The 16,171-nt window shown below is 39.7% G+C and overlaps 2 protein-coding genes across 15 annotated transcripts in view; one reads left to right on the top strand and one right to left on the bottom strand.

Moving 5' to 3' along the window:
• The window catches only part of PITPNM3 (PITPNM family member 3), a 51,032-nt gene extending 43,209 nt beyond the window's left edge, over positions 1–7,823 (top strand). For 6 of the 11 annotated variants that reach the window (XM_042830487.1, XM_042830478.1, XM_042830477.1 and 3 more), the window contains 3 exons: positions 293–476; positions 871–999; positions 1,405–2,404. In XM_042830487.1, the coding sequence (XP_042686421.1) occupies positions 293–476; positions 871–999; positions 1,405–1,713 (622 nt within the window). In that variant the 3' untranslated portion in view covers positions 1,714–2,404. Of the gene's footprint in view, positions 1–292; positions 477–870; positions 1,000–1,404; positions 2,405–3,773; positions 3,856–5,454 lie in introns of those variants that run through there. The other 5 variants (XM_042830484.1, XM_042830483.1, XM_042830485.1 and 2 more) reach the window with 5 other exon arrangements.
• A 1,038-nt stretch (positions 7,824–8,861) lies between these two features.
• On the bottom strand, positions 8,862–16,137 carry LOC122166531. 4 transcript variants are annotated; one of them, XM_042830361.1, is made up of 5 exons: positions 16,059–16,109; positions 15,545–15,925; positions 14,475–14,784; positions 12,902–13,237; positions 8,862–9,826 (listed from the first exon to the last, which is right to left on the bottom strand). In XM_042830361.1, the coding sequence occupies exons 3-5, from the start codon at positions 14,778–14,780 to the stop codon at positions 9,794–9,796; spliced, it is 675 nt and encodes a 224-aa protein (XP_042686295.1). In that variant the 5' UTR covers positions 14,781–14,784; positions 15,545–15,925; positions 16,059–16,109; the 3' UTR covers positions 8,862–9,793. The 4 variants fall into 4 exon arrangements, with proteins under 4 accessions (XP_042686295.1, XP_042686296.1, XP_042686292.1 ...); XM_042830362.1 differs by having other exon boundaries at positions 15,692–15,925; XM_042830358.1 differs by having other exon boundaries at positions 15,695–15,925.
• Between the last annotated feature and the right edge of the window lie 34 nt (positions 16,138–16,171).

The following is a 16,171-nucleotide window of genomic DNA, read 5'->3' as shown; positions in this document are numbered from 1 at the left end:
AGCCTCTCCTCCCAAGCCTGTAGAGTTGCCTGGGTTTGTTGTGAGTTTTTAAGTTTTTTGTAAGTCTCATACTGTATGAGACTGGACTGTTGCTTGCTTTCCTCCATCTCTCCCAAGATGAAGATTTTATTACATCATTTCTCTATAGGTGCAGATGCTTAGGCATGTTGATTCACACCTGTTGAAAGATCTTGTATGGCTGGGTCTGTGCCAGGCAAAGAAATACTGATGTGACCTGTGGGCATTGATTTATTTTTCTTCACCTATATAATTTATTTGTTGCTTGTGACAGACATTGGCAGGACCTAGGATATCTGATTATCTATATTACTGGCCGTCCAGATATGCAAAAGCAGCGTGTGGTTTCATGGTTATCTCAACACAACTTCCCTCAAGGAATGATCTTCTTCTCTGATGGACTTGTTCATGACCCACTGCGACAAAAGACTATTTTTCTAAGGAATCTCATGCAAGAGGTACGTACTGGAAACACGTTGATATCCTTGAAACCTTTTTCTAGGAATTGTCATTGTTTGAAGTAAAAGCTCTCTTCCTTTGGAACAGTAAATCCTACTGTTGTTATATTTTTGCTATTCCTCGTGTCTTTTCTTACTTTTCAAAGAGCAAAGATGGCTAACAAAACATCCAAATGCACCTCTTGGCATATGGTATTACAAATAAATTACTTGTTCTTTTCTGTCTACCTATTCATAATTTTGCTGTCATTGAGATAGACAGATTTAGCTGTGTGTGCTTTACAGAAGTGTTAAGTGAGTTTATCTGCTGCTTCAGTGCAGAATAAGTTCCATTCCTGTAATGCATGCTGTTCGGTAGTCAGAGTATTCACTCTGGAAGTAATATTTGTTTCAGTGCCACATCAAAATCTGTGCTGCATATGGTTCGACAAAGGATATTTCCGTTTACAATGTCTTAGCTCTGTCGCCATCCCAGATCTACATAGTTGGGCGATCGACAAAGAAATACCAGGCACAATGTCAAGTAAGTAACTCTTGCTACTTAACTAGGAAGTCTTCAGGGTAGCAGGGAGATGCGTGTGTGTTAATGTGTGCGTGCACACGCATGCGTGCACAGACTCACCAAATAAAGAGCAGAGAATATGTCAGAGGAAAAAAAAGCAGTTTTGGTCTCGGAGGAGGCATTTTATGGCAGAGTGAATGATAAAGAAAATTGAGTGGTCACAAGTGGTACCTGCAAGTGCATGCATAGCATATTCTTGAACAACAAAATTGAAGAATTCATTGAAAATAAGAGCAAGAGGAGTCTAATATTATTCTTTCATATATCTCTAACTAGGCTGCCAAAGATACAAACTTAACTCCTCATAGAGTCTATAGGTTGAGGCAGCAGTAATTTGTCACTCCCTTTCTTTCCTTCATATTTCAGTTCCTCAGTGAGGGTTATGCAGCCCACTTGGCCTCACTGGAGTTCAGTCTTCATTCACGACCTAAAAAGAACAACTCTCGGATGATCTTGAGAAAAGGCAGCTTTGGCCTCCACTCTCAACCTGAATTTTTGCGCAAGAGAAACCATCTCCGCAGGACTATGTCTGTACAGCAGCCTGATCCTCCTTCTTCCAACCCCAAACCAGAGCGTGCCCAGAGCCAGCCCGAGTCAGACAAGGATCATGATAGGCATTTGCCTTCCATTGCTTGGGTTAGGGGTGGAGTCCACAAATTTGAATCTGTTCCCTAGGAAGCCTGAGGCTGTAGATTTTGGGTGTCCTTCATTTAACTTGTAATCATGCCTCAAAAGGTAGTATTTAGGCAGCTTCAAACTAGGAGGTGTAGAGGGGAAACTGTACCTCAGAGTCTTCCCTGCTCTGAAAAATGCCTTCTTACACCAACCAGAGAACTTCCAGTTTTGTGACGTATTGGGAAATTTTAAAACAATCTAAAACTATCCCAAGTGCGTAAGCATTAAAGCAACAGGAAAAAAAAAGTCTTCAGTTACTTTTTACAACAGATACAATGAAATGTGCAATAAGAGAAAAAGCTGCTACAGGCTTTTTACGCAAAAGGATTGTAGTAGTAGCTAACTAGCTGCACCCAAAACAATGTAAACAGTGGACCCCTTAGGTTACAGAGAAAGTTTACACTTAAAACATTAAATAGTTTCATCTGTTGCCAATTCACTTTTGATGAAGCGATATATTTGTAAGGGAAGCAGAGGTGAGGGTACAAAAATGGGTCATCAGGATTTGTACAGCAAGATGATTTTTGGGTGCCTTGAGTCCAAGATTTCCTTTCAGCTTATGCTGTTGGTCAACAGATTCTAATATAGACACTCATCCTGTATAAGGTGCTGGAAATCAAATAAATAGAACTCTGCCTGTGAACCAAATGGTAAATGCTTCATGTTAGAAATAAACATCTCTGCCACAGTTGGAAGTAGTTAGTGTTGCTGTATGCAAAGTGATGTGCAAGTGTACAAAACTGTGACTTTTGTGAAACTTGATGACTGTGTAAAATGTGTGAACTGTGTGTAAGGAGGTGTCTTTGACCATTTCAGACTGAGACAGATTCTAAGACAGACGCCTTAAGGGGGCCTTTTCACTAAGGGGTCTGCAATCTGCAGAGTAGTCACTTTTTTCATTATTCTAACTAAAATCTTTAATCTGCAGGATGAAAGAGTAATAAATGCTAATGGAGTAAATTATTTACCTTGTCATGCTTGACAGCAAGTGCTCTGCTAAGACAATCTATAGCAATCAAACTTGCAACAGTTGAGCTTCAAAGAATGGAGGTGCCAAATGTGTGTTCTCCTGGTTTCTCTTAGATCTTTTACTTATTAGAAGTAAAATGTGTGAAATTTTCCCTAAGTGATAATATTTCTAAACTAAATGTTGTAGTTAGTTTAATCCAGTTGCAGTTTTCTAGTTCATTATGCATCTATTTCCACTGTGCCAAATTCACCAATATAACTTTTGTGATAGAACTAATGTATGTTTCTAAACCTGTGGTGAAATTGCTAGAGCAAAAAACCAGTTTTCTTTTAAAGTTAAGATCAGAGTGTTGACCCTGAGAAAGCTTGAAGTCAACAGGTGATTTCTTGAGCTGTTTCTAGATTTGGTTTCTTTGACTTCCCTCCCTCAGTTTTTTGGCACCAGGGGGAGGATGTCGTCATCCCCAACCTCCCTTTTAGGTTTTCCTAAAATATAGCCGGAACAGAAACAAGCCTGTTGGATAATGAGTTCAAAATTGGTATGTAAAACAAAGAAGGAATGCAGTGGAAAACTACCATGACAATGCAGAAGTAAGTCCGATAACTCCTTGTTCACACAGAAGTTTCAGTGTGCTTTTTGAAGGACAGCTTCGTGGCTTTTGTCTTAAAAGGCGACCAGCAAACTAGTATATAAATGGTGGTGATTGCTGTTGTTGTTTTTTTTGAGCTTGTCACTTAGCAAATTTCTGAGTTACCTATTTCAGACATCCTGAAAGATCTCTGGCACATCAGTAGTTTTTCATAATGCTTCCTGTAAGGGAAGGGGTAATTTTTTGCTGCAAATTTAGGAAGGATGTTAAGATTTTAGTAGCTCACGGTTAACTTATGTTACTGGAGGCTGGGGTTTTTAATCTCTGCTGACAAGGTAGCCAGCTGCAAAAGCTAAATGAACTACACTGAAGCAGTCTTCAGGCTTACAGTTTTCCCACTAGTTTCATAGTTGTTTAAGACGTAAATTTAAAGTAGTTTTCAGTGGTTTATCGTGGTCCACTGTGTGTTTTTATTCTGATTGTGTCCATTTCTTTTCTTAGCCTCTGCAGCTAGGAAGAGCTTGCACAAGGTATACCAGAGAGCATACTCCACCTTCCTCCAGTCAGTTCACTGCTTGCACAGGTACCAGAGATGATGTTAGAGCAGGGAAGGCTTCTTTATCGTACTGATGAGGTTTTCTTTCCTGCTGCTAATCTAGGAAAGAAAAAAAGCCGGTAGCAAAAATGCATATCTGATGTTTATATCTGTGCTCCTTTTCTGTTAAGTATATCTTGCTTTAACAGGTAGCAAAAAAAACCAAACAAACAAACAAACAAAAAAAAAGATGCCCAGAGTACATCCTCTGAAAAGAATAGCCACAGTAGCCCGGTGTCTGACCAATACGCAGCTGATATTACAGAGCAGTTTTGGCAGCCTCCTGGGAAAACAAACATTCTATTTTCTCGTGTTTTAATGACTGGCAGTTTTGACTCTTGCCAGAGCAAGCCCAATGGAGCATAAGTATTTCGAGCGTGCTCTTGGTTGTTGGTTTTAAATAGGTGAATGAATTGAAGAGTGGAGGAATGCAAAGAGCAGACTTGACATTTGCTTAGAGGACGTAAAGTCAACACTGACTGCAGAATTTGAACTTCCTTTCTTAAGCACTGGGTGCTGGCTAGCATGTCTCCTCATAGTAATCACTATGCCTACTAGTATTAGCAAAATTCTGCTTTAGCTGCCTACCTCTACAAGCCAGGAGATGCCAAAATCCATTTTCTGATTTAAGTTGCTAACATAAAAAGACCTATTTCTTTTCAAAAGAGAGATCTGTATGTGATTCTGTGACTGTTGTTATAAGACTTCATATGAACACAAGGTCAGATGACTCTCACAGTTTTGGAGTTTTTTTTTAGCCACTGTGTTGGTTCTATATATGTATATACAGTATAGTATGAGCTAATAGTAGTAAAAGAAGTGCTACTCTTCATGCTTGATTTAGAGTGGTAACCATTCAGTCTCTAAACGTAGTACTGGAATTCAGCTGGAAATATTTTCCCTAACTTTGTTTCCTATGAGAACTCACATGGTCAGTTCATCATGCCAGCACTACTGATGCTCAGGGATAGAACGGTTCATCGCCTGATAGCATGCCTCCATCGGAGCATTTCGACAAACGGTGATGCAGACATCAGTTTGGAGGTTAAGGCTTCATGCTTATTTGGAGCTTATCTTCACAAACATGAGATGCATTTCTTTTGAAAGCTCTAGCCAGCTGACACTAAAATGACACAGATTTTGTGGTGGAGATGAGAGTATGAAAGAGGTGGTAGTGATTTAGGCATCTCACAGCTAAGTTGGCAGTTCAGTACTCTGTGGACATGATTAAGGACTTCAATTACTTGGGATTTTTTTGGCCTTTTTTTCCCCAGTTATGTTTGGGACAATCCCTGATGAATTGCTACTTTTTTACAGCATATTTTCTTCAATCCCATTTTCTCCTGGAACATTTGTTTCTAGTCAGTGCTTTAGTTTTATACTTTGTCTACATAAAACCCCGTGGCTGTTCACAGGCATTCATTTTCTGTTGAGATTACAGTTTCACTTCTGTTATCATGGAGGCATAATCAGGCCTCCTGAGCAGGCCATTCACTGAGGTCGAGCACGACCTGATAGTCTTTCAGTTTTCTGCTGTTCCTCACTGCTGCGCTCTCTGTACAGTCAGTGCTTTCTTTAACCTTACAGTCTGTGGAAGTTTTGAAGCCTCTCCACAGAAGAGAAACAGACAGAAGCTGTATATTACAGAGAAGCACTTACACTTGATCTGCCAAACAGAAGAAGCAGAAGTGAAACTGTGAAACACCAAGCCGTTATTTCAGTGGATGCTGGTGGTAGTGCAGGTCAGTACAACGTGGGCCACGCCTGAAAGCGCCACTTCTTTGAATTGTTGACGTATATCCAGTTTTAAATTACTGTATTAAACAAAAACTAACAACAGCTGTAATCAGTGGCCATTTTAGACTTCTCAAGATTTGAGATACTGTGAAAACACACATTTACACTGTGGCATCTTTGTGTAACTACTGAAAGCAACCTTAAGTGATGCTTTGTTTCTGCTTTCACAGCACAATTGTAATTTGTTTTTAAACAATGGCTGTGTTTATTCAATTAAAAAAGTACTTGTATTCGCTAGTGCACTTGGAACAGGTTCTTGTTTGACAAATTACACCTATTTAGTTTTGTGGCATGACGTATATCTATTCTGCATAAAAATTTTGTCAAGTGTAAAATTGACATGGTATTGATCATTCCTCTCATTCCTTAGGGATTCGTGAGAATTGCTCTTTTGATTTGTTTGGATGAAAATAGCCTTTCATTCTTACGTATCACTTCTCTACTACGTAGGGAAATAATTTCTTAACAAAATTAAAACTTTTTACTCATTATGTAGAAGTGCAGCTATCAGGAAACCACGGAGAAATAAACTCGATACTTTCATCTACAATTAAAATAAGAACAGGGACATTTATCTTGAAGCTCCACCATTTTGCACAATAGCCTCTGTTTGCTTTTGTTAGTGAACACGTTGTGTATTTTACACATTGCAGTATCATAGCACTGTTACTATGTGTATTTAAGTTAATCCCCAATAGTTAAGGCTGTAGAATTATCATGTATTTCACAGTATAAATTCAGAAGGGAAAAATGAAATTCATCCTCCTTTTATATTGCTTCCTGTCCTAAATGTGTTAAAACTTCATTTGAAAGCATTCTCAATTATACCAGAAAACCAAAGGTGTTTTCAGCTTTTATAATTTGTAACTGCTGCAGTAATTGTTACTGAACAGATAGGATTTCCCACATTTTTCCTCCTTTTGCCTGTAAGCTACAGATAGTGAGTATGTTATAAAAGTGCTAGACAATTCCAATGTGGACCCTTTCTTAATAAGCTTGTTGGCTTAATAGCGGAAAGAGGAAGAGATTATATGGTGCAGTTTCATAATTTGTTCTGGTTTCAGCTTGAAATACAAAAACTGAAGTCAAGATATCTGCATTGAACTGTTCATTTCAGTCATGCAGGGGAGAAAGTGGCACTTCTCATTTACATCTGGAGTTGGGTACAAGGTAGAATTCCCTAAGCGCAAACATTTCCAGCTTTCTTCCTCAGCTTCTGTGAGAGCAGTGATTCTTTATGATCTGTGTTCATAGCTTCAGTAGGAATTGTGATTTTAACAAGGTAATTTGACTTCAATACTGTTTAATCATTCAGTTGTAACTTTAAGTTTCTGTTTATGATCCTAAATTCCTTTTTTTTATAAAAAAAAAGAAAAAAAGGTAATCACACACCTTTCTGGATGAAGAGAGCCCTTTTTCTTCAAAAATAGGAGATGTCCTGGAGCAGATAGAATCCTGTGCCGTGGACTCTGGAATCAAAGTAAGGTGTTGTGTTCCCTCTCTCCCTCCTTTCAGATTAAGCCCAAGGTAAGGGGATAAAAATTTTTCTATTGTTATTTAACCCAATAAGCTACCTTTCAAATTGGATAGCACTGTTCAGAGGATAGAGGAGCATGAGAAAAATTTTGGCAGATCATTAATTGATAAGGTTGTGTAGAACTCAAGTGGAGGAAGAGAGGGGGAAAGAGAAAAAGAAACAGGTTTACTGCTGAGATATGAGTTAATAGAGATTACTGTGTACCTTAAAAATTGGAGCCTCTAAGGGTTAGCGACTCTGGGACCTCTGGGTAGAGGCAAAATGGCAGTTCTCTCACAGAACCCCAAGCTGTCTCCCTAACATATTTTTCTATTTGCTGGGGAAAGGGCAGTCCACTTAGAACTTAATTCCTGTAAGTAAACTTGAAATTGTACATTGTTCTTTCAGTCTATGGTTTTATTGAGTGTAAACTTTTAAATGTTGTTGGTCAGTGCGAAGGTTCTATCTGGTAACAAATGTTTATATTTCTTATGGCTGCCTTGTAAAGATTCAAAAATGTACAATAATGCATTTCTTAATATGAAATAAGGAGTAAGATTTCTACAACTCGTATAGATTTTGATGTGAGATGGTTTTTAAAATCTTATATTAATCACTTAAATAAAACCTTCCTTGCCTTTAAGCAAGCAGTGTTCCAGACTCTTCTTATCGATGGTATTGGAAGTCTTAGATCATCGTTTGCATGTTGCAGTAACAAGTAGAAACAGGATACAAGCTGTTTAATGTGGGTGACCATCTGGCGTAAAACTTCGATTTGTGAACAGAAGTCAACCTGTGAACTCCAACCCTCCTCCTTTTTCAAAAGTAGTATGAGAAGATACTGCAACAATGAGACACCATCCTTTTTTATAAAATGTTATAGAAGCAGTCTCAGTACATACAAAGTAACTTAAACTACTGTTCCATATACAAAGGCAGTGGGTTTTTGGTTAAGTTGGTTCAGTTTGTTTAAAGAAAAAAAGAAAAAGAAAAATAACATTCTCACCAGTCGTCTGAAGGCTGGGTTGTCTTCGTGCTTCCAGAGCTTGCTAATTATTTCATTATTTAATAAATTGGTTTAACAGGTAAAAAGGAAATCAGAAACAAGTTTAAAAATCAGTACTTTAATCAGAATCGAACACGACTGTTTCCTACATTTATACTTAATATCGTTAACATTCTAGCGGTTCCAGTTTTACCAAATTGCATGTGCATCTTAAAAGTCACTGTACAGAAAAGGTCTCTGAATCTGTCTTTTGTTTGAAGGTTCAGCTTAGAGTAGAAAGTAAATGCCAAAACTTGCACAGAACTGCTACTGTGGAAATAGCCGTTGAATTCTAGAAGCTTAAGAAATCTTTGCTTAAGTTTGAAAGACATGTGTCAAATGCCTAGTGTACTTCACTGAACAGAATGCCTGCCTTGTATCAGCAAATAACAGTAGTTATAATAAGAGCGTTGCTCCAAAATGAATGCCTCTCACTTCATGATGTTGGCCTGCAACATCAGAAACATATGTTGGTAGCATGGCAATACAGGTTGAATCTTCTTAGTGATTTAAAACAATTATTCTGTTACATTTTCTTGTCATGCAACAGAGAGTGGCAGTCTGACAAAATAGGATCTGTATGAAGCAAAGGTGAGGAACTGAATTCCTCTGCGTGGGAAAAAAATGGCACCCACTGACATTCATCAGCACTTGCTGAATATTTATGGAAATAAATATAAGGCATTACTTTCAGAGCAACTTATGTATATTAACTGATAAGCAATTTCTGCATATAACTAAATGACAGATGGTGTTGTACAAAAGCAACGTTTAACTCTGCTGCCATTATGGTATTTAAAATAGGAGCAAAAAACTAAGTTGCTATGATTTAGGGTAGAACTACTTGGGCTCACTTACTTAACAGCAATCCTTGGGCTGTGAGTTGGAGTCCTAACATGGCTCCACTGCTGTGACTTGGAAATGAGTACAGAAACCTGCTGACTTGGAATGGCAGTTGCGGTCAAAACTCAAGTAGCAATCATTTAAGCATTATAGTTAACATTTTAAACTTTAAAACATTTTTTAACATGTAAAGTTAGCTTTTGATTTGTTAGTATTAGAAAAAATAAGATAAATTGTTAAGCTTTGAAAATAACAGATCAGTGCTTTCATAATACATAGGAGGATCTGAATATTACTCTTTCCTATGATCATCATTTGTAGATCTCTGCCCTTGCTTTGACCATTCCTACTTAGTGCTTTATGACAGTTGTGACAGCCCCATTGAAGACAGTCCGTTGTCTCAGCAGAAGACAGGTAGTGCACTGTGGTTCAGATTTATTTCTCTAGTTGGCTTGAACAGCAAAAGCAAGGGAAGAGTAGTTTTAGGCTGCTCTGCCAAAAATATTATAAAATGTAATTGTTTTTTAAAGCACACAGTTCTATGCACAGTATAAGGTATAGTCTCATATCTCAAATGAAGTTTTCCTTTATATATATTCATAAACTAACGGTGTTTACAGCCATCTCTGTCCAGGCACCAGTTGCTGAACGGAGTTTCTTTCCTTGCCTTCTGACAGCCTGAGGAAGTTCCCAAGATTGATGCACAGGCTGCAAACTTCATGCCATTAGAATAGCAGTAGTTTGATATTGCATGGTGCCTGCAGAAGAACAAGACTGCTATTAGCAGCATGAAGTCATCAAGGTTATATGATTGGTTGTTCACATGCATTGCTGGAAAAGTCGGTTAATGGGACCTGTGTATTTCACTTAAAACTTGTAAAAAGAAACAAGAAAGCTTTTCTGAAACCTTCATTGAGCATAAACAGCAGTATAGTGATTAAGTATGGCAACATTTTGACTACCAACAGGAGCATTTTTTGCAATATAAACTAATTATTTAAAACAGATACATTTGAATGCATGGAGATAGCAACCGTTGACAGTTCGAGATCAAATCTTGATTCATCACGGTAAAGGTAAGCGGGAGCTACGATGCTAAAATTCTTGCAAATTATACACCAGAACAGAAAGCAACATTTATTCTACAGGTATTCCAAATGCAGAACCTACAAACCAGCCAGTGACAGCGCACTGTATGCATCTGTCTATGCAGGAGAACTGGAATGAGTTGCTCAGTGAAAGCAGCACACATCACTGTTTAAAGCTTCAATCCAGCACAGGTAGGGGAGAGCTTCTTTTTTTTTTTTTAACTGTTACAGAAATGATGTTCCTACAACTTGTTACAAGAATATTAACTGTTACACACAGTATAGTTTCCCCTTTAAACAAAAGGAATACTTCAACTGCTAATAGATGATGGTATTAATCATATAATGGCTTGGGCCGAAAGAGACCTCAAAGACAATGCAGTTCCAACTCCCACACCATGGCAGGGTTGCCAGCTACAAAATCAGGCACTAGATTAGGTTGCCCAGAGTTCCACCCAACCTGGCCTTTTATACCTTGTGGAACATCCACACCTTTTCTGGGCAACCTGTTCCAATGTCTCATCACCTTCTGTGTGAAAACTTCCCCCAAATATCTGAACCTCTCCCCTTGTAGTTTAAAATTGTTCCCCCCTTGTCCTGTCACTATCAGACCATGTTAGAAGTCTTTCTCCCTCCTGATTATAACCTCCTTTTAGTATTGGACATTGTGTTAACATCACAGTGCAGATCACAGAGAAGGTAGGTGAGGCCTTTGTAACATTCTCATAGCAAACCTAGTAATGGTTCAATAAGTTGACACTAAAAGTGATGTTCAGAAACACAGAACAAAGAACTACTGCTCCCCATTCACTGAAGTACAATTACTGTGTTTAAAAATGCTAACGATGCATGCATCAACTACAGTTTTTGTCATTGTATTAACTGCCAAGACAATGCTAGAGATAAAAAGACTAAAATTAGACTGTTTGGGGCAATAGTTTTTTCTGCTGTGCTTCATAATTTTAGTGATCAGTAAGAGCTAAGGTCACGTGACAAAGACAGTAGTACCAGTCATTGTCTCATATGGGATGAGAAGAATTGTTTACATAGAAGCCTAACTTATGGCTCATTGCAAAGTCACAAAATTTAACTAATCCTCAGTATAAAGCTTAAGCTTCATAACTGTGCAACAATGTGCTATAGAAGCCACACTGAATATGAGGGAAGAACCTTTTGGTTCCACACACTGAAGTTTTAAATAAGTTAGAATTAATGTATCTTTCGCTCTCCAAACAGCAGATTTTCTCATAGATACATGCAGGTCTAGTCAAGGTAATTGAACAACTACTTCACCTGTTTGACATTATCTTCACTTACAAATGAGAGAGTTGAGATGAAGGATACTTAACAGTATTTACATCTCCCCTTACACAATATCATTATCAGGGGCCCAGAAGAGATGCTTCAGTTGGTGAATCCCTGAAGAGACCAGTTCCAACTCACCGTCAAACTCCTCTCTGGAGGCAGAATTGTCATTACTAAGGATTAAAATGAACAGACTGAACAGGTGACAATACCCAAGCCTATTCAGTGGATAAGGAATTGGTTGGATGGTCACAGTGAGTTGTGGTCATTGGCTCTAAATCCAGGTGGATGTCAGTGACAAGCGGCAACCCCAAGGATTCCATTTTAGTATCAGTGGTCAACATTTTTGTCAGTTATCTGAATTGTGGGATTGAGTGTACCTTCAGCAAACTGGCTAATAACACGAAATTGAGTGATGAAACTGATACATCAGAAGGAAGAGCCCAGAAGGGCCCGCATGATTTTGAGATGTGAGCCCACATAGGATTCAATAAAGCTACATGCAAGGTGCTGCACTTGAATTAGGGATGTGTATAGACTGAGAAAAGAACTCATTGAGAGCACTCCTGAAGAGAAGTAATCTGGTACTTTCATGGGTAAAAAGCTCAACATGAACCAACAGCATGCGCTAGCAGCCCAGAAGGTCAGCTGTTTCCTAGGGAGCATCAAAAGAGGGATGGCCAGGAGGGCAAGGGAGGTGATTGCTCCCCTCTACACTGCCCTTGTAAGACCCCAGCTGGAGTACAGCATCCTGGCTTGGAGCCCTCAACACAAAAAGTATGTTGACTTGTTGGAACAGGTCCAGAGGAGGCCACAAAGATACTCAGAGGGCTAAAGCACCTCACCAATGAAGAAAAGCGAAGGATCTGGGCTTGTTCAGTCTGGAGATGTGGAGGCTCTGAGGACACCTCATTTCAGTACTGGAGTATTTCAGGGAAGCTTAAAGACAGGAGGGAGGCAGGCTTTTTACATGGGCAGACAGTGATAAAAGAAGGGGGAATGGTTTTAATCTAAGTGTTCCCTCTCTTAGTAGGAAATTTTTTACTCAAAAGGTGATGAGGCACTGGAACAGGTTGTCTGGAGTAGTTGTGGATACCCCACCCCCTACAGGGGCGCAAGGCCAGGTTATATGGGGCACTGGGCAGTCTGATAAAGCGCGTGGCAACCCTGCCCACAGCGCAGGGGCTTGGAATTAAATGATCTTTAAGATCACCTGTGCCATTCTATGATTTCTTCTGTGATTTTGAATCGGATGCTGTTTGTCACAGTCTATTTCTGACTGTGGGACATGTAAATAATAATTTAAATCTTCTAGTAGTATGTTGTCTCAGTGGAATAGGTTAACAACTTTCATCTTGCCTTTAATCTTAAGAAAGACTTTAGTCATAGCAACAATAACTAAAAAAAGAACAATAAGGTTTACAAAAGAATGCAGCTTACATTCTTCTGCTGGCAGGAGTAGGTGATGAACAGAGGCTCTTCAGTGCTGTTGATGCTCTCCTTGATCTCGAGTGGGACAGCATCTTCACCACGCCAAGATGGGAAACCCGTCAATTTTGTATGTTCTGACAACCTTGTTGGCCAAAGCAAGCATCTTCTGCTGGACCTTGGAGTGCACGTAGAACTAGCTGCTGAAGTAACACTGTTTATAGTAAGGCAAGGTGTTTGTACTGTTCTTCTTTTCTTGGAAAAACTGGTTGCGGAGCTGCTGCCGGCGTCTTCAGCTGGAAAGGTCACAGTTGAATGTATTGGCCTTTGGCAAGTCTTCCGTATTTTCTGAAATACGCATTAGACAGACATATTAAGCTAAATGAGTCCATCAGTCTATTGTTTGGAACCAGAAAGATGAGGAAGCCTCTCTGAACCGAATCCCTAGCTCTCTTTCTCACATTAGGTTTAGTCTAGCATGAATGCTTTTTTTGTGTGCCCATTTGGATTGAATCATTTGCTCCCCGAATCCTTGAAACTTGCCAAGGATTTCTGTATGCTTTAGAAGAAAAGCACCTGCTGATTTTGTGCAAGAAAGAGCCAGGCTCCTTAATATATGCTGATTAACTTAAAGTCTGCCGCCAACGGTTAGAACAACACAAACTTCAAACTTTGCTAACATACTACCAACTGAATTTTATGAGTCCAAATTGTGTTGACAATTTGGAAGAACATCCTAATAAACAGTGCGGGTACAAGAATGATTAAATACATATAATATATAAAGCTACACCTTTCTCAGAAACAATTATTTGCATGCAGTGGCAGCCTACCCACATTCTTCCTTGTGTGGGCTGCTCTGTCCTACATTATGAAATGCAGTAAGGGAAAAGGTTTTGCTTGAACTACTTCCCATATTCCTACTTTTCACTTTCTTTCTTGTTCTGTCATAGCCGTAATTTATCCAGATAATAAAAAGGCAAGAGTTACCTAGCAGGGATAATAAAAATCAACTAGTTCACATACTTATAAGCTATCCTGAGCTGAGAGGGACCCATAAGGATAGTCAGGTCAAACCCCTGTCTACAAACAGGGCCACCCAAAACTGAAATCCTGTGTCTGAGAGCACTGTGCAAACGCTTCTTGAGCTCCAGCAGTAAGGGGCTGAGACCACTCCCTGGGGATCCTCTTCCATTCCCATCACCCTCTGGTGCAGAATCTTTCCCCAGTCCCCACTTGACCATCCGCAATGCAGCTCCATGACGTTCCTTCAGGTCCTGTCATCAGAGAGCAGAACTCAGCAGAGACCCTCTGCTCTTTGGTGAGGGAGCTGTAGGCTGCCATGAGGCCTCCCCTCCTCTATGCTGAACAAACTTCAGTGACCTCACATGTCTTCCTTTCTAGACCCTTCACCATCCTTATAGCCTTCCTTTGGACACCCTCCAATAGCTTTTGTGTTCTAGAGCCAACCACTACGTTGTGCAGTACAGAGGATAAATCTAAGGAGGACATGAAAGCCCAACAATCTTACTACTGAAATTGAAGCAAAAAGACATTACCTACATGTTGCTGCAGAGACAAGTACCTGTGACACTGTTCCAAAAGCATTTCTTGCTGTTTTTGTAATACTTTGGAGCACTTGGCTTTTCTTTCTTGCTTCCATGTTTTCCCAAAGTGGTGTCTCATGGAAATTCAGCTCTACTTGCTTTAACGGTATTCGCTTTCTTAGAGACATGCCGATAGTATTAAGAGAACTGAGAGAAGTTTTCCTCTTGTATTTGTCTGGTACAGGGCTCTCATTCTCAAAGTCAGCTAAAAGCAGGTGTCTCTGCCAGTCCATTGTTGCCCTGACATTTTGAAGCATAGATGCCATCTTGTTCCTGTTCTTCATCAACCTTATTTTTAAAATAATGAGAATAAGAGAAATTAGAGCAAGGTGCACCAGTGTGGAAAAGGAGAAATGGAACTGTTCTATAATATGTTTAGCTACGTTTACCTAAAACAACAAAAGTAGAGCCAAGCAAGCATTTTACTTCTGAGCTTGAAGGGAAGAAAACATGAATTTTTACAGCTATTTATGTATATCTGTGAGCAAGTCTTATTTGTTTGGTTTTCAGGACATGAGTCCTGGTAAACTGTGAAACTCAATCTTGTAAAGTAGAATAGACTTTAACTGCAAGTTAAACCACGGTCTAACATAAAATTTGTGGCTTCATTAAATCACCTTTCTACTCCCAGGCAAGTTTGCTCCTGCCTGAAAGCTTACACTTTAGTCACTGTTATAACTGTACATAGACAAGTCCAAAAGTGGACATGCCTGCTAGTGACAAAAGAAAAGCGAGAAGGGCTAAAATGCCCATTGCTTATAACAATCTATGAAAGTGTTAAGAATGTATTCTGAATTCTTAATTTTCACTAGCTCATTTGCAAAATATACTGCTATTACTTCTGAAAAGCAACTGAAATGCAAATGTATTTTAGCAACCTGAATTAAGAGTAAATTTTACCAATAATTAATTATGAATTAGACATACAGTGGATAAAAACAAAAAACAAACAAACAAAAAAAAAACCCAGGAGACTTCTGCCATCGTTACATATTACAAAACCCTCCATATATCCCTTATTAAATTTCATTTCTTAAATAGACCCCACCTCTCAGAAGTGTTCTAATTTATCTCAAAATGCAAGAAATCTTCTAATGAAATCTTCTAAATCAAAAAACGTCCATGGTATTAATGCCTTCAGTGCATTTTTGCACGTAGCAGCAAGGAAAGGCTTGTAATTGAGAAGTTAACCAACTACCCGAGACACATCAATACGGCGAGAGCACCGAGACATCACAGAACTGTAGGGGTTGGAAGGGACCTCCAGAGACCATCGAGTCCAACGCCCTGACCCCGCTTCTTTGTGATAAGATGACGTCTGCTGTTGGTTAATCGCTGCTGTCAAGCGCTGTTTATCCCCGCTGGTCGCTCTCAGCCGTGGCCGCACCCGCAGAGCCACTCCCGCCCCGCGAGCTTCCGCACCGCACGGCTGAAACCGCAACAAAAGGGTAGTAAAGGCGATAGATACTAAGACCGGAGGAGACAGAGTCTCCTCTTACGGCAGGAAGCACGGGCCGCAACCGGACAGCGCTGCCCATCGCTTGCGTTGGGTTTGTACTTACGCAGGCAGGAGACCGAGAGGGGACAGACTGCTGCCGGCCGACAACCGTCTCGGCCGCCGCGTTCAAATCCAGCCCCGCCTGCTCTCTGATTGGCGGCGGCGCTTCCCGCTTTC

The sequence above is a fragment of the Centrocercus urophasianus genome, unplaced genomic scaffold (genome assembly GCF_019232065.1).
Source record: "Centrocercus urophasianus isolate 14NV4802_14NV808 unplaced genomic scaffold, USGS_Curo_1.0 seq_33, whole genome shotgun sequence".
NCBI lineage: Eukaryota > Metazoa > Chordata > Aves > Galliformes > Phasianidae > Centrocercus > Centrocercus urophasianus.
The sequence above is the reverse complement of the archived record's forward strand: the minus strand, read 5'-3'. Positions and strand labels throughout refer to the sequence as shown.

Coding starts and splice junctions, on each gene's coding strand:
- LOC122166531 (XM_042830358.1), bottom strand. Junction 13,238..14,474: donor CTTTTGGAACAGTGTCACAG/GTACTTGTCTCT, acceptor TGCGTATTTCAG/AAAATACGGAAGACTTGCCA. Junction 9,827..12,901: donor ACTCCTGCCAGCAGAAGAAT/GTAAGCTGCATT, acceptor GTTCTTCTGCAG/GCACCATGCAATATCAAACT.